Consider the following 26,666-nt stretch of genomic DNA (forward strand, 5'->3'; position numbering starts at 1 on the left):
AAAAAAGAAATCGAAGGAGCAATATGGAGGTGTAACAACATTTGCTTGAATTGAAGGAAAGTTCATTACAATGAGACCATAATCTTAGCGCGCTCAGGTCATTCCGTACATTTCCAAAAAAAGAATCTCCACAGCATAATAACTTGTCGTCATCGAAACAGTTACTTTGACTGCACTCAGGAACTGGAATCATATCATCGATGTTAATTAGAAACAAAAGCGGACCTAAAAACTACTTTGCGGAACTCCACTAGTAACATCTAGTTCGTGAGATAGAAATCCATCAATGTTGATTCTCTGGCGTCTACAGCTCAAATAAGAGTACACGAGTGAAAGAAAACTCTTATCAAAGCCAATTCTCGCCCATTTAAGAAGATTAAAATTGTCAACCAAATCAAACGCTTTTCCAAAATCTAGGTAAACTACAACTTGCTCTATATTTTTGTCAAAATTTAAATCAAAATTTAGCAGAAAAACAATTAATTGGGTAACCTTTGAGTGTTTTGAGCGAAAACCGTGCTGTAGAGGGTTGAAAGCATGCTCCAATTTTGAATAAATACAATTGGAAAGATTTCTTTCAAAAATAATGGAAATTTGAGGTAAGATTGAAATTGACCTGTAATGTTCGACGTCTGCTCGAGAACCCACCTTGTGGATAGGACTAATATGTGCACATTTCCATAAATTAGGCCAGGTAAGAGACTCTTTAACATGAGTAAAGATAAGGTAGACAAAAGGAGCAGAAATTTCCGCTGCTCTGTAATAAATGGTCGGAGAAACACAATCACAGGCAGCCATTGAACAATCGGTAATTTTCAGGAGTTTTGAAAGAATTTCATTGACGGAAAAATACACTTCAGACAGGCAAACTACATCGTAGAAAACAAATGATTTCAAATCCATTTCAGAACCCGTTTGATAAACTGAACAGAAACAGTATTTAACAGATTTGCTTTGTCCAGGTTATACGAAGCTCACTCGTTTCTGAGAAAAACTCTAGTTGGTACGCAATTTCCGCCATTGAGTTTCCTTAGGAGAGCAAAAGCCTCGCTGTTGAAAAGTTGCATGTTTTTTCCACTAAAAAGTGCTTGTCTATTTCGATCCAATTTGCTAACTCATTTTCGAGATCACGCACTTTCAGAAAATTTAGCTGCTTTTGGTGCTGATAATAGTTTATTCAAACAATTCATTGTGGTAGATGAGTAGTAAAAAGGAACCGCTCTTCGTTCTCTACGGTTGCTTGAAACACTATTCTCTATCGCAAAATCAAGCAAACGGTAATATTCAGGAATAAAATCGGCCGATATGTCGTAACTTCAGCAAGCAGGGGTAAAAAGTTCAATATTTCTATGTCGAACGAGAACGAAGAAAAACAACAGCCACTGTACTTAGAAACTTACGCAAGCTCTGATTTGAGAATAATAGCGTCATGGTCAGATAATACTGCAAATTTAAACTCAAAGTCCCAAAGTCTTCTGTGGAACCAAAAATCAGATCAAATATATTGCCATTTGTGCGTGGGTGAGTCTAAAATTTAGGGGAACAAAAGTTCGTCAGAAACAAAATGGAGTACGAATCGTTCATCTGAGTGACGCGACAAAACAGTATCCCAACATGCATCAGAAGAGTCACCCAAGAGAACGCACTACAGACAGGAAAAATCAGAACTATCCAAAAATGTTTTAAATTCACTTGATAAAGCTCTGAGCATTGCTTCAACTTCGTCTGGACTAACCAAAAAAACTGAATTCCGAGGTAGCAAATAAACTAGCACAATGCATAGGATAAGAGTTGGTAATTTTAAATACAGCGACAAAAAGAAGAATTTGACTGAAATACATGTTCAGAAGCGATAAAATAGTTTTCTAATGCAATTAAAAGTCCACCAGGCTGCCCAGCAGCTCGGTCTGACCGAGCAATAACAGCGTACGACGCTCCCACAAACACTGACGTATCAGGAATTGATTCATCGAGCCATGTTTCAGTGAGACAAACCATAAACGTTTCTCAAAGGAAAGCATACTCTGAACATCGAGCAGAAAGACAAAAAACGAAGAAGGGCATCTATTATCAGCTAGTCACTTTTCCTCAAAAACTTAGCCACGTTTAATCTTGAAAACATCCCCAAGTTTACGACTCTCCAGTTCACGTTTTTGAACACGTGGGTGATAATATTGCGTTCGTTCCGAAGAAGTCAAATCGGGAGCGATATAAACGTTTTAAAACTTCTGATCATTGCGCAATTTTCCAGAGTTTCGAAAAACACTTTTTTTTATTAATGACGCCTTTGAAAATAACCAGAGGGAACTGCTGTCCCGTATGCTCCTGAATCCTTACAATTCGTTTGGTTGAAACGTCATTACGATTTACAGGAACACTTAACGCTATAGCCAAGTCTTGCACAATTGCCTCATCAGTGGTTACATCAGAAGGCTTCGTTCCTTTGATAACAGGATTAAACTTTTTCGATTCTTTTAGAGATTGCTCTTGGACAATTTCTGAGAACAGCGCAGCTCGGGTTGACTTCTCATTTTTTAATGTATGCTCAACTGCAGGTGCGTAGGATTTCGGCTGCTCCTGAAAATTGGCCGCACAGGTAAAAGTTAGTAACTTACATCGAAACCAGCTGGTACCATAACTTCTGTCTGCACAGGACATTTCTCGGATTTCGGAAGAACATGATAAAAAAACATCAAAAAACTTTACTTCTGGTAGATTTTGTGCCATTCTGTGTACGAGGACCCATTATGATTGTAGATAAGTACAAAGTGTCCGCAGTACAATAAAAAATAGGTTACCACTGGTACCAGTGGAAACAGCAGAAAAAAAATCACAAATTGCTCACTGCTACCAGTGACGCTGAAAAAAATTCGCATTTTCTTATTTGTGGAGATAGATCGTTTCGAATATCTCGTTTCGAATCTCTTCTGTTGCTCGGATTCGAAGAAAATGATAAAAACCAACAGAAAATGGAAGTTGAAATCATAAAGAAATGGAACTTGAAATCACTTTTTAATCCCGGTTGCTGTCACTCGTAAAGGTTAACAATTTACGCATTAGACTAAAATACGAACAAGTAGGTCATCACAGAGCCTTGTAACAAAATTTAAAAAGGATAGATAGAAGAATGAAGGATCTCATAATTTTACATCTATATTCACTCACAATTCACGTTAAAAAGCAAGTAAGTTCAAAGTTTAATATACACCATATAACTTCAAGCACTGCTCTTGTTGAAATATTTGCTCATTATAAGCAAAAGAAAGCGAAAAAGTAGAAAGAAAACAAGAGAAATTTTATATTAAAGAAACAAGAACAAATAAAATACTCAACTTTTTGTTTCAAAGCAACAAGCTTAGCAAAAATTTAACTCAGACGACTTTAAAAACTTATCCATGGAGAAAACATATAAAGTTGAAGAAGAAGGTAACAAAAAATTATTGAAAAGTGACCAATTTTGGCCAAAATTTCGTCAACTTGATCAAATCATTCTTCAAAAACAATTTAAATCTGATAAATATTTTGCTGCAACGATCTAATTGAACAAAAACAACACCAAATGCAAGCGAGGAGACCCACTTAAGCTTCAATACTTCAATGAACATGCTTTCAATGCATGTTATCTTAAACCACTATAATACAGAAAATGGCTGTAAATTGAACAAACGGTGAAAAAATGGTCAAAACTTTCAAAGACTTGCGATTGAAGAATTCTTTATTAAGTCGTTCTTGCAAATAAATTTCTTTTTGTACCTTCTTTCTTGATCGCAACTTTCCGAAAAATAGATTAATCGTTTTCTTATTTTTTTTCTTTTATGGACTCTCTTGGAACTTTCTGCGCAACTCAGAGAATCACACGAGGCCTCTTGTTACGCTGTTTATGATCAGTTACTATTATAGCGATGTGAGCCGTAAGAACAGTATCTCGGGTGCCGGAGGCCTGGATCAGTCACACACACCTCCAGTTCAGAACTACAACACTCTTAGAGAGAAGTATGAGGCCATCCGAGGACCAGTGAGCAGTCTCGTTTACAGAGAACAGTCTAAAGGTAAATTACACTTCATCTCTACATCAATTGAAACTACTTTAGAACATTTATTCTTCTCAAATTCAGCTTAAGCTTTTGGTTGCTTTTCGTTACAGGACTCCTGTACAGGAGTTCTGGACAAAAAATTAATTTCTTAGTTTCCATTCGTAGGTTTTAATCAAAATTTTATGCAACACAAACAAACCAAATTTAGAAAAGCCTGGCTTTTACCTACGGTTCAACTGTCCACTATGTGGAACTGAAAATTAAGGCGGACCAGGATATTTTTGAAAAGAGCGAAAACTTAAAAAAATTAATTTGGAAACAAATGCAGAATAAATATCTCAGCACTCATGTCATAGATCATTTTTCGAAAAATTGCTTACATGTTCCCAATTCCCTCTATTTGAATAAATTCCATTTTAAACTAAGAATTCTCCTCAGAAAAAGAGATAAATGGGTTGATATCATTGAAACAGAAGAAAGGGGTTTGATTGCGGATCTTTTCCGTTTGTGCCCCCTCCCCTCCCCCCCCCCCCCTCCCTCCACTAAAAGTTATGCACACTTCAGCTACAGAGAAAATTACATAGTAATTACATAGTCCTGTCAGAACATAGTATATCATTATGTAAAAATATGGCACGTGCGTCTGGGGGGTGCAAATTATATGCACCAACTAAACGGGGGGGGGGGGGGGTGGTTTGTGCACAAACAGAAAAGATCCGAAAATAAGTTTCGTTTTCTTAAATGTCTACGAATAACAGAAGTGCGCTTTCAATAAAGTGAGCTTTCAAAAAATGAAAAAGTATTCGATACTTCGTATTCTGAGCGTTTTTATACTCTAAAATACTTAGAATAAATACGAGAAATAGAGAAGTATTAAGTCTGGCCAATTCTAAAGTTTCATGATTAATTTCTCTCTACCGATGATTTAGCGTTTTTTTGTACGCTGATTTCTCTTAATCCAAAAGTTGTTACCTAAAAGTGAAGATGATGCAATGAAATGTAAGAAACCGGAAAAACTGCTGTTCTTTAAATGTGTTAACTTGAAAAACAAAATATGTGCAGCCAAACAGAATTGAAATTCCAAGTCAAACCACGCGTTATAGGCTGAAATGATTGGTCTTGTTATCTTTCCGCACTTTTTGACATTTTCATACAATCCTTTTTGTGTTGCGCCGGAAACAGTTCATTAATTTTTCTCTCTTTAAATGTTAATTTAATTGCATGCTTCTCATGATAACTGGTTATGATCTATAAACTAACTCGAGTTCTGTTTAAATCATTTCCTTTCAGTGCAGTTCTTTGTATCACCTTTCTTGTACGCTGAAAAAAAACCTATACATGTTAGTTCACCAGAAAGATAAAAATATCATGCACACTAGTGGCAGGAAAAAAAACCATACGAAGTTTAAACAGCCAAAGATAACATTTAATTGAGACACGTATACAATCACAATTTTAACTTAAAGCAGTCATACAGGGCAAAAAATTCCAACTTTAAACTCTTTAATTTTTACATTTCTGCTGCAACTAAGTGAAGAGAACGCAGAATTAAGGCAGAGACATTAGAAAAATTTCATAATTCTTTACGAAATTAACAACATTAAACAGGAAACGAAACACCACCTTTGTGTTTCTTTATTGAACCGCGAGCAAAGCAAAAGCACATTCGTTTTGAATCTCAATCCAGAAGAAACAAATTAGATTTAAGCAACTTCTTGTATTATCGACTTTAAGTTTGTTAAAGACAGCATTACATTCATTAAGACTCGAAAGCTAATCAAAGCAACTAACGCATAAGCAGTAAAAACTCAGCTTCAAATACATGCTCTTAAGTATACATTAATCAAAAAGCTGACGGCGAGTACGTCGCCAAAACAGCCGCAGTTTTCGCAAGTCTTTATCTCTATCTCAAGAAAGTGAATCATTCTATGCTCTATAAAGCACAGTCAATGTTCAAACACTCCCCTTTTAATCAAAGTTGAACTTTTTTTTACTAAAAACAATGATAACACAGTCTACTGTAGCTATCTTTATTGCTTTGGGTCGTTGTTTATTATGATATTCCAAGAATTGGAATGCATTGTTTCTATCCTTTAAATCTGACACTGATAAGGAATTCTCGAGATTTTGAAATTAATAAAACGGGAAGACCCGAAGGCATTAAGTCCACGCTTAGTTTTCGATAGATAATATGGTGAAATTAAGAGATTGTTCTGAATTGTAGAATCATAAACAGCTGCAATCAGTTTATCTACTCTTCGGTAAAAATAACATCGTTTCCCAAAAATTATCAGTGACTAATTCAGTGTTGACTGCGTTTATGAAAGCATTGCAAATAAAGCTTACTAAAGCCCAAATAAAGCCTAAAAATTATAAACATTTTTCCTGTCGCTAATGGTTTTATTGTTTGAAGTTTTCATAAGTTCAAAGTTTGACACTTCTTGTTTTAAAACGATGCAAACGAAACTAAAACGATGAGTTCTTTTAGGTCGTAATATTTAAAGCACTTTAAAGTAGCGTGAAAATTTTTTTTAAAAAACGTTTTGTTCACGTGCAGCAATTGAAAATCTTTGTTTTAAATTTGTATTTTCTTCACCCTAATATTTTACACAATTTGCTACAACCAATTGCAGACCCTCAAGGCATAATTTTGGAATTTTCTAAAAACTTTTTTGCTTCAGGGCAAGTTCTTAATGTTCTCCCTATTACGTTGTATGCATCAACTTTTAATGCGACTACCATTTCTACAGTGGTTTCCTATCAATTAAATAATTTTTTATCTCTTAATGACAAGCTAGAATGAAAACTATAGAACATTTGAAGTTCAAAACAATTCACGTACACGTTCGAACCTGCGTTTTTTAACTCACTCCTTAAATGCGGAGCAGATAATTGGAAAAAGACGCTACCATTAAAAAAACAAAAACCGAAACTTGGAGAATCTCATCTTTCTCAAGTAAATAAAGCGACAGCAGAATTAAGGAAGACATTAGAAAATATTTCATAATTCTTTACAAATTGACAACATTAAACAGGAAACGAAACACCACCTCTGTGTTTCTTTATTGAACAGCGAGCAAAGCAAAAGCACTTTCGTTTTGATCCTCATTCTAGAAGAAACAAATTAAATTTAAGCAACTTCTTGCATTGAAGTAATTACCGACTTTAAGTTTGTTAAAGACAGCATTACATTCATTAAGACTCGAAAGCTAATCAAAGCAACTAACGCATCAGCAGTAAAAACTCAGCTTAAAATACATGCTCTTAAGTACACATTAATCAAAAAGCTGACGGCGAGCAATTCGCCAAAACAGCCGTAGTTTTTGCAAGTCTTTATCTCCATCTCAAGAAAGTGAATCAATCTATGCTTTAAAAAGCACAGTCAATGTACAAACACTCCCCTTTTAATCAAAGTTGAACAATGACAGCCAGTCTATTGTAGCCCTTTATTGCTATGGGTCGCTGTTTATCCTGATATTCCAAGAATTGGAATGCATTGTTTCTGTCCTTTATATCTGACATTGATAAGGAATTCTCGAGATTTTGAAATTAATAAAACGGGAAGACCAAAAAGCATTAAGTCTATGCTTAGTTTTCGATAGATGATATGGTGAAATTATGAGATTGTTCTGAATTGTAGAATCATAAACAGCTGGAATCAGTTTATCTACTCTTCGGTAAAATAACATCGTTTCGCAAAATTATCAGTGACTATTCCAGTGTTCACTGCGTTTATAAATGCATTGCAAATAAAGCTTACTAAAGCCCAAATGTAACCTAAAAATTAAAAACATTTTTCCTGTAGCTAATGGTTTTAATTGTTTGAAGTTTTCATACAGTTCGAAGTTTGACACTTCTTGTTTTAATGGCTATATCACTCACTTTTGCAAACGAAACTAAAGCGAGAAATTCTTTTAGGGCGTAATATATTCGAAAGCACTTAAGTAGCGTGGAAAAATTTTGTTTTCTAAAATCATTTTGTTCACGTGCAGCAATTGAAAATCTTTCAGTTTTAAATTTGTATTTTCTTCACCCTAATATTATTCACAATTTGCAACAACCAATTGAAGACCTTCAAGGCATAGTTTTTTAAAACTTTTCTAAAACTTTATTGCTTCAGGGCAAGTTCTTAATGATCTCCCTATTACATTGTATGCATCAACTTTTAATGCGACTACCATTTCCACAGTGGTTTCCTATCAGTTAAATAATTTTTATCTCTTAATGACAAGCTAGAATGAAAATTATAGAACATTCGAGGTTCACAACAATTCACGTACACGTTCGAACCTGTGTTTTTTAACTCTCCTTAAATGCGGAGCAGATAATTGGAAAAAGACGCTGCAATTAAAAAAAACAAAAACCGAAATTTGGAAAATTATTTGAAAAAAATAAACACACATAAACAAGAAATGCTTCAAACTGCGTTCGAGAGCAATTAAAAATAGCTTCTCATGAAAAGTTTTTTTTTACAAACTGTAAAAAAATAGTTTTACAATTTCAAAATTTAGTTTTACGAGTTTCTGTTAACATGACATGCTAATTTAACATATCCAACCGTTGAAATCTCCGAAACCAAGCAACCTCTAAAGAATCTGTTTCGCAAGATCTTGAAATTCATGAAAATAACACAAAGTGCTAAGCAAAAATGATCGTTTTCGTTAACTTTTTACTGAACTGTTTTTTCTGCCAAATACTAAAACAATTCAGAAAAAATCGAATGCGAAGCTAAGTAGAAAATAAACATGTTCAGTACTAATAGAATTTCAACCCCCCCCCCCCCCAGTTACAGAGCACGTGTCATTATATAGTATATCATTAAGTAAAAATATGGCACGTGCGTCTGGGGGTGCAAATAATATGCACCCACTTAGCTGGGGGGGGGGGAGGGCACAAGCAGAAACGGAAAAGATCCCAAAACTTATTTTCAGCTAAACTTTGTCGCTTCAATACAAAGTCTCAATTAAATTGATTCTTATTTGCGGGAAAAAACTATTCAGATGGACATATGAATTGCATGACGATAGTATCCTAAAAAGTTTAAAACTATTGAATATTTGAACTCCAGTTAGATGTAGTTTCGAATTGACAACACACACGTTGGCTCAGAATTCTTTGAAAAACACGAATTTGATCAGAAAACAGCGGGGCCTGTATATAATTTTACAAGCTACAGCCGGTATCAAGCATCGAACGAACTTTTGTGTAGTCATAATAACATACTAAGCTAAATTTCTGATATAAAGTAATAATAATTTTGGGCATTGCATTATTAAGGAGATGAGGAATCGGTCGGATTCCACACAAGAAGCCCATTGAAATCAATTCAAGCTGGTAAGCCAGAGAGAGAGCGAGAATTGACATGACCATTCTCTAAACACTAACTCTCAGCTTGCTTTTTAGATACAGCACACATACCATGGGTGCTTTCTTCCGAGTTCATCTTCGTTTTAATTGTGATGGCGCACGTGGTTATTTTAAACTGTGTTGAATGTTTTCCATCTATAAACGGTTATATTTACTTGTACGGTTAGAAATGCTGCCTGCACATGCATATGTATAATGACAAAAATGTCTAAACGCGTGCTTTGCGGCCAACGGATCTTTCTCATTATAGCCCCATCATGGTATATTTAGGGTAATTTGGGTGGGGGGGGGGGGCTGTACGTCTCATGCCCACCATGATGCTGGGGTGGGTTTATAATGCGAAAAACGGGTCTTTTCCGTTTGTGCCCCCCCCCCAGTTACAGAGCACGTGCCATAACGTAGTAAAAATATGGAACGTACGTCTGGGGGGTGCAAATAATAAGCGCCCACTTAGCTTGGGGGGGGGGGCACAAATGGAAAAGATCCCGAAAGACTTACCAAGAACACAATTCCAAAGACCGTAACCTCTTAATGGCTAGATGAGTTTCGGATAATTTCCGTTTGTGCAACCCCTTTGATCCATTATGTAATAGCAAAGCTTGTAAAGCGGGTGGGGGTAGAGGCAATAAAGGAAAAGATCCTGTTTTTCTAACTGCGCTCGACCAACTTCCAAGAATTCAACATTGTTGCCCCAATACAGTCATTGGAATTGTGTCTTCCTGGTTTCAATTCGACCTGTTTTGATTAGGTTGCAAAGCACGCATGCATTTCTCGAGAGCGAGCTCCAGGTTATTTTTGATCGTCATTTTATAAGATTTTAGAATACATTATCCGCAAAGGCTGTATTTAAGAACCAAGAATACAAATCCAATGCCTGTCATTTTCTTATCTAAACTGATTTTAAAAATGTCCGAAATTGATGCTATGGAATTGTTTGATCTAACACTTCGTGAACAGATGATTTGTTTTGCCGCCCCTAGGTTAACCATTACATGCTTCTAGAAACCATTATATTTTGATATAAACCACAAAACGTGACCAAAATTATTAACAACAAAGTAAGAAATAATCTATCTGATACAAAAATGTGCACAAACGTAGAAGTTTAAATCAGAAATAACCCTCAGGTGGCTTTAAGCAATATTGAAGACAACCCAAAATAGACGAGAGCTTTTAATTTCACAGTTCGAAAAGTGGTGTTATTCAAACGGAGACACAAAACGGGTCAGATCTAATTTTTCAATAACGTCAATTCCGTTTTTCCAAACGATAGTTAAAAAAATAGTTCTTAATGCAGCCGGTGGATTTGTAGGCTTCTACTACTTGTGTTTCAAAATCTGCCCTTGTTGACCAGGTCACGTGCTGGACGTGGTGGCTCGCTACCGTTCCAGTGGATTCGTAGTGGCCGACAACAACGAGTACCAGATACGAGCATTCAACTCAAACTACCACCTGTCGGCACACTTCTCATTCAAACTGAACGAAGACGATGTTCCCTTTATTTCGGGAATAGCCACCACTTCGGACAAAATCTTCTTGCTTGTCGACAGCAAAAATAAATACGTGCGAGTATTCGACAGAAAAGGCTAGTAGGTTTTCAATAAATTAAATATACATTTCTGGTAAAAATGGACAGACGCGCATCGAGCTGTATATTTCTTGAAATCAATGACAGCACTGGATATAAATCACAAGTTTTTAGAGCCAGTGTTTTTTAAGATCGCCAAAAAACGGGTTTGTCGTTTTATTGCCCTGAAAATAATTGAACTTTCTATCGAATAGTCCACCCAACAAAAAAAAACATAGCAGGACAAGTCCTGAAAACAATCCGAAGAATTGAATGAAAAAGTAAACACTCCACTATCTAGCTAAAGCTTCTTGATGTCTATGTCTTCAAACAAAAGTTGTAATGCTGTTATTTATGAATGAAGGCAGCACCAAAAAAAATAATTGACTGCTTGAGTTCAAGAAATTCGAAAACACCAATAAAAATTTTTTGATTATTTCATAATTGTCCAATTTATTCACACTTACGTCATAAAAATCAACTCTTTCTCGCTAAAATATGTAAATTAACTAATTTGAAGGCAAGCAGAAATCTTTTTGCACAAACAAGGTACACACAGAAGCAAAAAGGAAAAAAATGTATAAAGTTACAAGGCGACTCGGTAACATGTAATTGAACAAGGTTCCGACCCCGCTCATCCACAATTTTGGCATGATTGTCTACCAAATGAGGAACGTAGAAAAACCCAAAAATTCAAGTATTTTTTTAAAAATTGGTGTATGAACGATAAGATAGCCTCCAAAGCAAATAACTCAGTGGTGAAGGGAATAGTGGTGCATTAGATTGATGAGATGTGCAAATATTAAGAACGCGAGTCAAGACGAACAGCAAAATCAAACAACAACAACAAAAAAAATTAATTACATCAAAAACTTCATGTCCGTTTTAAACAAAACTTAATAACAAAGTCAAAATAGTGTCAGATAAAACTGATATTAAACAAAATACCTTTTAATTCACCAGAAAAGATATGGGACTACTCAATAAAAAGGATTGGTAACAATTAGACAATAAAGAACAAAAACAGTAAAGTTGTAAAATTAGCTTATTTTTTTTAAAACGATTATTTTCAAAAAAATGAAAACCATAACAATTCAACTAAAATATCCCATAGGTCGACAATTACCAATGCTTCTATAGAAGGAATTCAGAACTGCCGGTATTCAATTTTTTATCCGGTTACAAAAAGAACAACAAATAGACAACAAAATATCAATTAAAACTTGGCAGAAAACGCTTTTGAAACCGTAAAGCCATACTATGGCCATCAAAAAATGTTCAATTGCACTTTCTGCGAACACCAATACTGCATTATGTAATCTCTCATTAATGAAGCTAGGTAACAAGTAGATAAAAATGGAAAAAAATGGTAAATTAAGTAATACTTTTATTTTTTTCGAAAAAAAATTTCCAAAGACATGAACGCCATTATTTATAGAATGAAATAATTAAATAGGTTCGTTTATTCTTCCATAGCAAGCCCATAAGAATTGAAATTATCCAGAACATGTCTTACGTCTACAAAAGAAACGTCAAACATGACAAAAATCAAAAATTATGACAAATTTTTTTTTCCGTTTCGAAGCCAGTAAAGTCAACGAATTCTTTAAAAGCATTAGATTGTGCGACAACAATCACTTTTGAAACCTTCCTTTGACAACAATTATGTCATATATGGCTGGTAATTAACGATACTAGATAACAAACAGACAATCAAAGGAGCAAAATGTCGAAGTTACAAAGCGTTTTTTTTTTAATTTATAAAACAAATGTTTTCAGAGTCATGAAAGCCATCAGTTATCTACTAATATCAAAAACTCGGACCATGTATTCTTCCATGAACACCCAATAAAACCGGGTTATTGTACTGGAATTTTCATACGACTAAAAAGACAATTTAAAAAGGACAGTTAAAGACAAAAATTAAAAAATTCAAATAAATTCTTCGAGAAAGTAGTGTCGAAGCCGTTAAAATCATAATCTATATCTTCAAGGATTTTAATTTTATCAGCTGTGCCTTTTTAAAAGCCAATAATGTGATATACGAACTGTCAATAACGTGATAATGTGACAAAACTAGAAAAATGGGCAAATACCTAAAAAATTTTGAAAAATGTGAAATCTAGTAATATCAAAGCCAGATAACTTAAGGCGTAAAACGTCACTAAAGATTGAATTTGATTTCAATAGAAAAAATAAGCATTCTTTCATTGCTGAAAATAAGCTACAAGTTGACCAAATTAAGAGAAAAATAGAGGCAGTCCAATAAGTCTATATTTATTTAAAATCAAATACATTTAAAAGTCAAAACGACCATAATCTTTCAAGTAATCAACTAGATACAACAATCTGGAGCTTTTTAGGAATCCAATTGGATCCATCATTAGTGAGCTTTGGTTTGAAATGTTCTGTTATTTAATTAATGTAGAAAAGATCGCTTTTTTATAAAAAAGACCGACTGATTACAATCCGAATTATTTTGGGATTATACCAGTCCAAGATTGATCCGAAACCAGTCCTGCTAATGCTGTTTGTCCATTAGGAACACTTAATTATTCGAATGTTCTAGATATTGATATTTTTTTGTTGAAAACTCAAAAATAGATGCTTCGTTTTCGATAATCAACGAATAAATTTAGCAAAAAACGGCAAAGTTTTAATTACAGAGCACCCTCAACGGAATTTGAAATACAAAAAGCTCCATTTTGAGTCTAAAAAGATTGTGTTAGTGGTGTTTGGGTCTGTACTTCCTGTAAATTTAATCAAACTGGACTAAAAAACTTATTTCATGCTGTTTTTGATGAAAAAGTCTAACTTCGAAAAATTTAGCCAGAATTTTTGACAAATTAGTAAAAATAGCCTACAAAAAAGTTTTTTGTCTCTAGAAACAAAAATCAACAACATTTTTCAAAAACAATTGACAAATTTTAGCAAAATTTGCGAAGTTTTAGTCAAAAATTCCGGAAAATGTGAACAAAATCTCACCGGAATTCACTCTATTTTCTCAAAATTTAAACCTCGATAAATCCCTGTAAAAAACGAAAATAAAAAAAATCTTTTTAATTCCATATTCTGCGCTGGACAATCTTTCTAATGATACCAGTCTCAACTCTACGATGAATATATCGATCGGCCAAAATTGACTGAACAAAAAAAACCATTTGAGTAAATAGTTCCTTCCCCCTCAAGAAGGGTCGGAATAATAACAGCCAAAATTACACAAATCTTGCTAAGTTATTGAAGCTGGTGTCCATAAAACCAAATTTTGTTCCGCAAAAATTCACTCAATAACACAAACAAGCTTAGAAAAAGATTCATTGGATAGAAAAATTTTAATGAAAAGTTGCCAAAACTCCCGATATTAATATCCTCAAAACTATTAAGTTGTCGCGGGAACGATTTCCACTAACACATCTTCAAACCCTAAACAAGATTCACTGGCCCCTACAGATCAAAACTCGAAAAAGGAAAAATCAAACCATGAAAACCTGAAAAAAGGCAAATTTTAATGAAAAGTCATTAAAAATCCTGATAAAACATCTTCAAAACTATTTCGTTGTCGCATAAACTCCAGTTTCTCATCTTCAAGCCCAAATATGATTCATTGGCTCCAAAAGGTCAAAAACTCGAATATCAAAAAAATTCATAAAACTTAAAGAAAATTGCAAAAATAACCACGTTTTTTTTGTAATTAAGTTTGCATTACAATAACATATACCTCAGAAAACAGGTATGAAATGCATTTATAGCTTTCACGACAATACTATGAGCTCCAACTCATGCCAGGTGAAGACCCGTTCGAAAGAACTCAAATAACGGACAAAAAACAAGAAGAACAGCAAAATTTTGTGGTCAAAAATTTCAGAAAGTGAAGTTTTTCACCTTTAATTTAGACGTTACCAGCAGCTACAGCGCATTAATCACCTTAAAGCCAACTAAAAGTAAGAGCACTTCTTTTGTAACTTAATGCCCACCGAACTTTACCTGTTTATCCCGCTTCGAAAGATAAAAGTCATCAGAAAAATGTGTGAAAAACTTCTTAAAAAAAGTCAGCGCTCGCGCCAATACAACTCGAATTTTTGGATTGTAAAAAAATGATCGTTGTCTATTATTTTTCCAGCAAAGATCGTTGTCTAGGAGTTTTTCCAGCAAATAACCAGTACGTTCTAAAAATTAGTTATAGTCTGTCCCATAAATTTAAAATAATCTAACGTTCGAAAAACTCCAATATAAGCAATATAGCAACTTTATGGTTATTTGAACGCCAAACGCTTTCTTTACTCAAGCTCAATCTCATCAGCATTTTCCACATATTTTAACTTTGAACTCTGATGATTAATCTTTGAAATCTCCGTTTATTTCAACTTTATGGGACACGCTATATCAGGGAACAGATTACCACAACCATTGCGTTCTAGCTGAGAAATTGTTGAAACCCAATCAACTGAACTTGGATACAAGCTTTTTGTGTGCTTAGAAAAGTGTAAAAGATTAGAAGTTTTGCTTTAAGTTTTGAATTAACTGTACGGGTTGATTTTGCAGGCTTAAAATGCTTTAATTTAGTAGTCTTTCAAATGCTTTAAAATAATTTATCTTCATGCATCAATTGTGTTTAATTATGCTCCAAAACCAAACTGATTTTCATGAAACCGACTTGTATAGCTTAGAAAAATTATCAATCTATTGAAAATGTCTTCCATCTTATTTTGATACAACACGTACTGGGTTAAATCGGTCAGATATTGAGGACATCTAAGCTACTTCCCGCCTTCAAAAGAAACTTAGGACAAAAGACATGGGAGATATAACAATCTACGAAATAGGTTCTGCGAGCGCTGGACAAAAGGGGGTCCAAATCGACAGGTTGGAGAAGGAGAAGGGAAGGGGGGGTGAGGTGTTACCTGGGCGTTACCTGTTCACCGTGCGTTACCGGTTTATCCCGTTTTAGACCACTGTCCTAATGTAATTGCTACAAAATTCTTTTTAGAGCAATTAATAACTTATCATGGCAAAAAATAGAACTCGATTTATATAGTCCAAGATAAGTAGAATGTAGAAGACATCATTTGTTCCATATAAATAATTTTGTCTGCAAACTAATACGTCTCGTTTAAGTGGTGAAAACGGCTAGACTTTAAGATTCAAAACTTACCGGAAATAAGAATTAACACGCAAAAGAGATTAGATTCAAAGCTGATTTCACTTCTTTTAACGGTTCTTAAGACAGATCGACTTCCAAATTTTATGGATTAATTTGTGCCATTCCTTTTCCAATTCAGCCGATTACGATGTTTTGCGAGACTATGTTTACCTCATAACAGTAAGTAGTAGTGAAAATGCCTGGTTTGTAACGTGGGGGGGGGGGGCTGTCCCCCCCCCCCCCCCCCCCGTTACAATACAGGCATGGCCTTTTTTAGGTATCCTTTTCGAAAACTTGTAAAATTTCTCGAAAACTTTGTTTCTCGAGGTTGGCAAAGACTTGTAATTTTTTTGAGAGTTTGGTGTTGTGAGAGTGTTGGAACTTGTAAAATTTTAGGAAAAAAGTTTGTGTGGTGAATGAGTGAAACTTGTAAAATTCGAAAATTTTGAATTTTTTTTCAAAATTCTGAATCCTTTTTCTAGTCTAATGAGACTAATGAAGGACTGAAAAGCGAAAGTGACTAACCTGATGGAATACTGAGGTGAGGGAAGAAAAAAAATAGTTTAAAATTGATAAGTTTCTGTTCCAATGTAAGAAATTTAATAGTTTTGCGAGTCTGAGACCGCACAAGTGGTATTAATTTTATGGGTTTTATTGCCCATATGTTTAAATTAACAAGCAAGTGCGAAGTAATGAAATTGGAATTTTGTTGAATTTCAAGCCTGGAGAAATGTTTTAATTAGAGTTTCGAACTGAAAATAGCGCTTGAGAATGAATAGAGGACAAAATATCGTGAAAATTGACTGAAAAATAGAAGAAATTGGGGTTTCAAATTTGTCTGAAAATTGGTTAAAAAAGTGATTTTATCGCTTCATTACTGTGTCGGGAAATGCTTGATATGGCGGTCAAATGAATTTTGGTGAAATTACGGGTTGAAAATAGTTTGAATGGAGCGCTTAAGGTGTATTTTTAAAGCCATTTTGCGTCAAAAACAGACAAAATTTTGAAAAAAAAGTGCAAAAATTGCTGTTTTTTGGTAGTAAAAAGTTAAAATTGTTTTTCGCCGCCAATGAACATTTTTATACAATTAAAAAACTTTTAAAAAATGGTACGAGAAATACTGTCAAGGAATCGGGTTTTAATTAAATATTATTCAGTGATAACTTGTAAATACATTTTTTGAAAAAAGGCCAAAAATGTGCAGAAATTGTTAATTTTTGAGGTAAGAATGTAGAAAAAAATGTTCTATGCTAGTTATAAGGGAGTGGGCAACAAAGTTTTATAAGGTGAAAGTTTGCTCTAACAATTAATAAAGAGTAATTGGGTGTTATTTGCATGTTACTTTTTGATAAATTTTTGTTATTTTTCGGTATTTTTTGACCAAAAAGTGAAAGAATTGATGTTTCTTGGGCGTAGAATGTATAATAAAGTAATGTTTCTTAGCTGAAATGCAATTTGCAATGAAATTTTGTCATTTTAACAACTTGGCGAAACAAATAAGTGATTAACTGGGTGCTGATTATTTGTTTTTTTTTTGTTATTTTTTATGTTTTTATTTAAAACAATCACTATTTTGCGAACCAAATGTTCTAGGAGAACGGTCGGCTAAAATAGTTGACCTCCAATTGTACAGTACTTAGTGTACAAGGTCATTGCAATCATTTGAGCTGAAATTGTGGATAAAAAAAAAGTGTGAGAGATTAAGAACAAAAAAGGCATGATTTGGGCAATTTTGCCGGCGATTAACACATTTATGTACCTATGAAGACTTCTTTGAAGTGTTCATATATTACTTCACTACATGGTAGACAAAACTTGGGTGTGGCAACCATAAAACTAGGCTGAGTTTGAGTTCTATTTTTAGCTTATCAATTCAATCGACCTTGTAACGCCAAAGTGAGGAAAAGTGGTCTTAAATAGTTTTTTTGGTATTGCATTTTCTTTGCGATTCAATTCAAAGCAAGCCGCATTTTTTAAATTCCTCTTACAGCGTGTTGATACCATTAAAAGTGTATTTCTTGTCCACAACGGAAACAAAGTTATGACTGAAAAATTTTCCTTTCACGAAAATAGTGACTTTTATCACGAAATTTCGTGCTCTAGCAAACGAATTGTTGTTGCTTCAGTGAAAACATACAAAACAACGGGAACATATTACTCTACGACTCTTCAAAAAAGATTCCGAGGAATTTCGTTTTAACCAAAGATTAACTCTCTCAGCTGCTGAATTCGATCTTCTCGGCCAGAAATTAAAAACGATTCAAGATCTATCGTCTCGAGGAACTGCAAAGAAAAATAAACGAAGGCAAAGATCTGTTTGCGAACGTGATCTCGAAGGAAGACCTCAGTGCGAAAGTGGAAGAGCAAAAAAAGCACGACAAAAAACAACAAACAAAGCAAGTGAAAGTGACAAAGAAAATTAATTAGCAAAATGGTGGAGGCAATGGTTGAGCGCACACCGGAATATTTTTGCCAGTATTCCAAACAATATCGTTACTTTATATGTCGAAGTTAGCCTATATTTGACCATACAGTAACAAAGAACTTTGCCTACAGCTTGCATATGAATGACGATTTTTGTAAAGTACCTGGATCTCATTATCAAGTTATTGCCTCCAATGATCAACTTCCTAATTGTTTCAAGTCTACAGCATCCAAACCAATCATTATACCTTGTCTCTTTACCTGTTTCAAACTACTTATTAAAACTAACTTAACAAATACAGTTTTTCGTGGAGAAATAATGAACAAAATTGACGAAGCGGTGAACTACAACGAGCAACACCAATTGAACTTTGCAAACTCTAAGAGAAAATTACCTAACGTTGATTCTGTTTTTACTAATAGTGTTCAAACTCAAACTGACTTTTTGCCTACTTGTACAGTTGATAGATTCTATAGTATTTATAATGGCGATCTGTACGGTGAGCTTTCAAAAATACTTGACATATTAAATAGTGGCTATGGTTGTTTGAATGTTGACAATAGTTTGATTTTGATAAATTTCAATATGGAATCGAAATCTTCGAATTAATAATTGTGTTCTTTGTTGTTTTTGAAGAAAGATTTGAGCTAAAAAAATTAATTAAAAATTTTAGAGCATATGATTAGCAAAGCGTATTAAATCATAATCGTTCATATTCAACAATAAAGGAAATTCGTAACCAAACATCACATGCGCAATATAAATACAAAAAAGTCCACATAGTTTTGAGTTTTGATTTTGAACTGGTTTAAGTTTGAGTACTTGAGTTACTTCATTGTAAAACTGTATCAGACGGGAATACAATATTTGGTAGTTTTGTATCGGGATTCCAAGCGGGTCAGCCATATAAACTTTTGTTTTCGTGAAACAAAATAACCATCCAATGACTTCCTTCATATTGCGCTGGTGAAGCATTAACTATAATAAAACTTTCTCTTGTTAGCTTTGGGAAATTGTCCGCTGCAAAAACTCCGTAAAAACAATATTTCAAATGAATACATTTTCCCAACAAATAGCGTATTTCACTATCCATCGGTGGGGTAGGTGATAATTGAGTTTTTGTCACCTTTCGTTCCGAAATAACATAATACGTTGAGCTTCTTTCGCCCAGAAATAAAATTTCTACGTTGGCCGCCAATGCTCCGTCAAATGTAAGTTGAACCGAAATTGAGCAATTTGTAAGTTCTGGATGAATGAAATCATGAGAAGCCTCTTGCGTTGAAGTTAAGTCCAAAGCTAGAATAAAATGATTGGGATAGTTGTCCAAAGTTATGCCAAGCCCACCTTTGTCAAGAAAATCTAAAGCTTCCAGAGTATTGAAGTAAATGCGGTCGTTAAAAGTTGTTGAGACCGGAGTTCCAACAATAGGTTGACCATTTCTATAAACAACAATTTGGCTCAAATTGAATTTCTGGTAGTGAAAAGGATTAGTGCGATTAGTTCCAAGGTATGCTTGATTTGTTGCCATGTCGCAATTACCATACGTCGTACAGGTTCTCTCGAGAAAATATCCTCATGGCTCCAACTTCTTATTCCAGTTGTAGCTAAAAATGTTCGTGGTAATACTTCTGTATAGCGATACACGGCAGGTGTTTTTAGTAGAGTTTTCTCAATTGCCGTCAAAACATGATCCGCTATTGTCATTTTTCTAACGTAGAGATTAGCTTCAATTATTCTAACTTTGTAATGTTTCTTTGGCTCTGAAATTACAGCAAAATCATTTGTAGATCTTCTAAATGAAATTCGCCGAGTAACACCACTAAGTAAGTGTTTATCACAAGTTAAAATATCACTCGCCGGCTTTCCAATGAAATAGTTTTCCTGGGAATTAGCAACAAGAGCTTTCCTGGCCGCCACATCGTCCGCGCGGCCGTCAGTGCCATCAATTTTAGCTGGCTCATCCTCGTAATAATATCCCTGACAAACTAGCCATGTGTTTTTTGCAGTTTTTCCTGAAGAAAATTCCGTTTGAATGAATGCTTTGTGCGCATAGTTTCCGTTTGTGTTGGAAATTTTAACAGCGTCAGCAGATACAGTGCATTCTGAAAATAAAGAATGTAATGCGTTGTTGCTAAAGTTTGGCGCGTCTGTATTTGTAGCATCAGTTCGTGTCCTTAAATCGCCGTCATTGTTTCGGGAGATTTTGCATTTAATTTCAAGGAGAAGTTTTTGTATTTCTATGAAATTGTTCCTATCGCCCAAAACTTCAAACTCAAGCATTGGACCTTCCGGGGAATACGATGGCCCGACTTTTTGAGTAAAAGCATTGTCAAAAGTAATAAGTAGAGGCTGTTTTTCAAACAAATCAAGTGTGGTGTGTGTTGCCTCTGCGGGCAGTAAATTAGTAATCATTTTGAATTTTAGAAAAGAAATTTGACCGACTTCTCGTCAAAGGCTTCTTCTTACGAATTCCTTGTTTTGGTTTTTCACCGTTAGTTTTAAATTTACGCATTCTTCCTGTTTTTGATCCGCCCACTTGTTTTCTTACAGTTTTTGCGCAGTCGATTTTTTTGCTTGTTTTGGAGATTTTCTCTTTGTAACAACCTCTACCAGCTCAGGGGCTGCTTGAACAATTAATTCACGTCCATTTTTTTGGCTACAGGCCAAAGAAACTTTCTTGCAATCGGCAAGGCAGCTCTGCCAATACCTGCTGCTAAAGCCCCAAAACCACTTCCCCGTTGGCGATAGTGTCCTGAAAAGTATGGTGATACCGATTGCTGTTGATAGTAGGCTTCCATTTAGTCGAATTTTTAAAATTTAATGTCAAAATAACTTTTCCTGTTCCAGCGAATGGAACTAATTGTCCGGTTTCTGTCCGCAATTGAATTTCAATTGATTGAAAATTTTTTGATAGTAACTTGTTGTATTCCAGGTTGCTGGAAACAATTCTGTGTGTTGGCTCTATGTCGCAGGGGCTACCGTTTTTCAGGCGTTGTTTTGAATCAATGACTCGAATAAGCGGAGCTTTAGTATCACCTACGTATTGATACTCAATTATGTTAACGTAATTAAAAATCAGTTGCTTCCCGGCAGACAAATCAAAAGGATAATCGCCAACAAAAGTTTTTTCTTCGTCATCAGCCATTGTCAGATTTTCAAAAGTGTCCAACATCTTGTATCCAATATGATAACCAGACCCATCATGAATACCGTTGAAACCTAGTATGCTTGGAATTTCGTTATCTGGAAAAGTAATTCCTTCGTTTTTACCAAAAAAGATAAAACTCCGTTGATTTTGTTAGATTGAAAGTCAAAATGAGGAATCAAAAGGAATACTTTTCTCATAAAACTTAAGGCCTTCAGAAGAAAATATCTTCAGATCACTATTGTTCACTTGATTTATTTTTGCCGGGAAGATAATTTTACTTAATGCAACTCGCCAATCCCCCTTCAAATTAATTTCTTCATTGAAATAATTTTTGAATGAGGACAAGGTGTTTTGAGGGAAAATATTCATTGAGGCTGATGAAACTAAGTGAACCGTGAGTTCATTCATGTCTTGTTATTTCACTACTGTTGTCTCTAACTTTGGCCAACTCTAACTCGTAAAATTTTCCTTTGACTGGCTCTTGGGTTGCGTCAATGAGACTATAAGTAGGGGGATTTGTAGGTATATCGTAAATCTCAAAAACTTCATTGGTAAATGTTTGCTTGTATCCTTTTCTAAAAGGAAGATCCGCTTTTGATATTCGCACAAATTCCCCAACGTAAAACTTTGGTCGGCGAACTAGTTTTGCTGAATCATTAAAAATTAATGATATCAAGTAAGGAACGTCTTTTTTGTCACTTTATTCATCGCCAATTTCGTTACTCTGTTGACTCTAGAGTTAATGGTTTGTACAAAGCTCTGCAATTGATTAATATACGAGTATGTCCATTTGTCTTCTAAATACTTGTATATCAAATTCTTGAGCGATCGTATATTTCTTTCCGCAAATGCTGATTTTTTCTAGCTGAAAGTTTTATAAACTTCAATATCATTTTTCTGACAAAGAGTGCTGAATGAGCCCTTAAATTCTGTTCCAGCATCTACCCACACTTTTTTAGGTCGCTTGTTCTTTATCATTTTCCTAAACGCATCTGCTGTAGTTGTGGCGTACTTTGATTTTAAGGGTTCGACTCGTAGATAACGTGAGAGACAGTCCACCGCAACAAAACAAATATTCTACATCTTTGTTCTCTTTTGCTAATTTATCCACATAAGCCAAGTCTAGCGACCAAATCTCGTTTATTTCATAAGCAATAACTTTCAGTGTTGGAAAACCTTTTCTACATTTCTTCTGCTTTGTGTGGGCATTTTTACCCTCTAGAAACAATTTCACTTTACTTGGTTTCAATTTTGTGCTTTTTTGTAGATTTTTTATGCTTCCGTATGCTGCGGGGCCTTTCGTATATTTTAGCTCAAGCAATTTTTACTCGTTCGTCGAAAGACTCCCAGTCCTTCTCCTCTTGCTGAGTTCTGTCTTCCTTTGAGGTTTCGAAACAACTTCCGACGTCTGAGGATTCCTCTGTAAGTAATTGGCTGGTTCCTTTGTGCTTGATTCTTTTTGGGGCAAAAGTTTTCTTTTTCTTTTTTTTTGTTTGGTAACTCTATGAGTTCTTTTCCGGATCGCAATATTAGCATTACTGTTGATCACCAAGTCTTCTTTTATGTTTTAAGCCTCTAAAATCTTGAAATAATCTGGATTATTTATTTTTTTAGTTGGTTGCTGCAAATCATAGAGAAAAATAGGGACATTTATTCCTGTCGCGGCTCCGTCAACAATGAAACTTTCATTTTTGTCTATAACAACTTTTTTTTTATTCTTTAATGAGGTTAACTATTTTTTCCGTCCTGGTAGATTTTGCTGGCGCTAGCATGTTGAGATTTTGAAGAATTTTGTCTGCATGTACTTTTGACAACTCAGTAGGATCAGTTGTTTCCCTTGTATCCAAAATTTCTCGGTTCTCTTTGTCAGTGTTTTCATTTGGTCGCATGCGGTCGCTCTGGGATCATTTAGAATTTGTGAGGAATATGGTGTCTCCTTCATAAACTGATTTTTGGGAATCAAAATAAACTCTTCAGCAGTTGACATTGCTTAACTCAAATGGATGAAACAAAATTTTATAATGAGTTGAATCAGTTTGAATCCGGCTTTTGTTAGTAAAAGTGCTCGCCGTTTATCCATTGATAACTTTCTTGAGAACGCCTTCAAATGTGTGTCTGTAATTTTTTAAGTCTCTTACTTTCACTCTAACGTGGCCCAGTAAAACATTGTGAAGACATTCACACAAAACCCGTATAGCATCATTATCACAACTACGCAAATATTTCCTTAACTGTTTTGGCTGCAAATGCACCATTTGCTTCAGTATAGATAATTTTTTCTCTTTCATTGTTTATAGGAGTTGTTTCTGCTTTATCAGATGAAAGATAGAAAATTGATGGACCTGGTTCAGTAATATTTGAACAGTATCGTAAACAATCGTTGCCAATTGATAGCAGTATTTTAAAAATTTAACGAGGTTCAACTAATTACCTAAAAATTCGACTTGTTGAATATCACGGGCTGATTTGAACAAAATGATGTGTGTCGTGTTCAAGTCTATTGTACGAGACCACTTGCTCTGTTGATAAAGGTTGTGCTTGATATAAATAACCTTAATGTTTTTGTGACGCCCTGCAGTGGCCAATTTAACAATCTCATTGTCATTGTAAATTTCTTCGCACGAGTCGTCTATTATCAGAAAACAGTTTGCAAGACTATTCACAAATTCTAAATTGGCGTACTTTTTAAACGTAACACCAAGTGTTTTCTGCATTTTGATGTATATTTGTTCATTTCTCTGTATAAAAATATGATGTTGTTAAATTTTGGGTAAAATGTGTTTCCAATCAACATTTTGAAAATTAACTCTGTTTTGCCACAACCTGAAGGCCCTACAACGGCCATGAAGACTCTATCTTGCGTAGATATAATTTTATTCATAGTCTTGGATTTGGTAAAATGTATCCAACTAAACTTGACAATATTGATATCCAAACTGAAATTTCTTCACAATTTGGTTTTAAAATGGTTAATTTAACAATACAAAGTGATATCAGCAGTAAAATAACAAACATTTGAACGAAAAATACAACTTCTGACCGTGGCAACGTTGTTTGATTGCAAAATTTCCATGAAGATTTGCTGCTACTTCCTTTTTCAAAAAAACTTTCTTCTACAACAGCGTCAACTTGATCAACTGTTACTCCCTCCATCTCGAGACAAAATAATTTTTTTAAAAAAAATGTATTGGGAAAAAAATCACTTTACATAAAACAATTCATAGCAATTGAACTCAGTTAGAAAGTCTTTCATATGAACCATAAAGCACTCCGAGAGTCTCTCAGTTTTGTCATAATGAACAATTTTGTGTACCCTTTCTTCCTTCACCAAGTGTTGAATCTCCTTTGGCAGTGAAGGATCGTTCTTGTCAATTGCTTCACCAACCGGGTGTTTCGACATCAGTAAGAGTCTCGGAGGACAGACTCTGGGTTGAGTTTTAGACATTCTGCTTTCTCCACTGAAGAAAAGGTTCAATATATTATACTAAATGAGTAAATGAGCGAATTTCGTCCTCAGTCAGCAACAATTTAACTTTTCTCTGTAAAAATTGGTTTCCGGTTTTTATTGTTTCGTCTTTGGAAATTGAAAGACTCAGATTCCCGTCCCCCGTAATCAAGGCGCAAATTGTTGAACTCGGTGACAAGGGTGCTTCCACCTTCGTCAATTCCTCTCTCATTTGTTAACCAGTTGAAATAGAATATGGCTTTTTCTTTTGCACAATGTTTGTTGAAAATGTTTTTGCCCTTTGAATGACTTTGGCAGTTTTGTGTAAAATAGTTCACAGATATCGAAGGACACGCAAGTGAATTCAGATCAATGATAGAGCACTCAAGCAAATCTGACAAAAATTTTACTTTTTCCTCTCCCTTAGCTTAGAATATTGCACCCGGATTCCTCAAGCGAACGCTTTGAATTATTTGTGTAAGATAAATATAAGGATAGTTTCCTGTGTCCCACTCAAAACCGTGCAAATTTCTAGTCAACCAACCGAAAGATTGCTTTTGTTGAGTTGTTAACTCACTATAACTTGTTGGAGGTAAAAATGACACGCAGTCAAGATAGTCGTCGGTGCAAACACCAAGTTCTTTAACAATAAATTTTTCTTTTCTGTGACGAAACCCTTCAACGTCTAACACAACTGTTTTGCTACTCAGCATTCCAATAAATGAAAAATTGACGGATGAAAGCTTTTATATATAAGCAAAACAATATTCCTGACAAATGTCCGCTAAAACAGTTGCTGCTTTTCCACGGAAGCATATAAGGGTAGCCAGGTCCTTGGTTATATATTTCGTATACGAAACCACCTGCGTCGTGTAAAATAGCGTGCAAACGTAAAACTTTTAGGATTTTCAAGTATTTATCTACTGAAGAATTATCTATGCCAATAATACCACCGTAGGGCCTCAATTTTAGCGCTATATCAGAATCAGACCTTTCAATTTCACTAAAATATGCACTTGTAGCCAGAAAATAATTTAACCTTACACTGTTGTTTGGGTATAGTGATGAAACCGATAAATAATTTTCGTGCATCTTGTTCAAACAGTTTCTGCATACAATTGGTTTTTCAAGACGCATACCTTCTTTTCGCTAGCCTGGCTGCGCAACAAAATGATTGGGAATATAAGAAAATGGATTATTGACCATTGAGTCTTAAAAACAGTTTATTAACAACAGACAAAATGGGATTTGATTTATTAAGCACATACTTAACCTTGATCATATAAAAACAAATTCCTTTGAAACTGTTTCAAGATAAGAAAGCAGTAAAAGAATTTTCCTAGCATATGCTGGTCTTAGTGTGTAAGTATCCTCATAAATAATTTACACAATACGCTAGTAACCACACAAACACACACACACACAAATTGCATACAAAAATGTTAACGTTATACTTTTGATTACCATTGATAAGAAATTATTGAATACATTCGTGCTATGCAGACACGAAAGGTAGCGTAAAAGCAGTGAGGTCAAGTTT

General features: G+C 34.7%; 2 protein-coding genes across 3 annotated transcripts in view; both read left to right on the top strand.

Annotated features, from left to right (window-relative positions):
• LOC142344913 (26S proteasome non-ATPase regulatory subunit 1-like) overlaps window positions 1-26,666 on the top strand; it is a 628,982-nt gene that overhangs the window by 221,419 nt on the left and 380,897 nt on the right. The gene's annotated exons all lie outside the window — the stretch shown is intronic.
• Window positions 1-26,666, top strand: part of LOC142344907 (uncharacterized) — an 84,372-nt gene that overhangs the window by 51,548 nt on the left and 6,158 nt on the right. Inside the window, exons 10-12 of one of the 2 annotated variants that reach the window (XM_075396963.1) lie at window positions 3,901-4,049; window positions 9,312-9,368; window positions 10,756-10,986. In XM_075396963.1, the coding sequence (XP_075253078.1) occupies window positions 3,901-4,049; window positions 9,312-9,368; window positions 10,756-10,986 (437 nt within the window). The remainder of the gene's footprint in view (window positions 1-3,900; window positions 4,050-9,311; window positions 9,369-10,755; window positions 10,987-26,666) is intronic. The other variant, XM_075396964.1, reaches the window with a different exon arrangement.

The sequence above is a fragment of the Convolutriloba macropyga genome, chromosome 8 (assembly GCF_964194025.1).
Source record: "Convolutriloba macropyga chromosome 8, txConMacr16.3, whole genome shotgun sequence".
NCBI classification, from domain to species: domain Eukaryota; kingdom Metazoa; phylum Xenacoelomorpha; order Acoela; family Convolutidae; genus Convolutriloba; species Convolutriloba macropyga.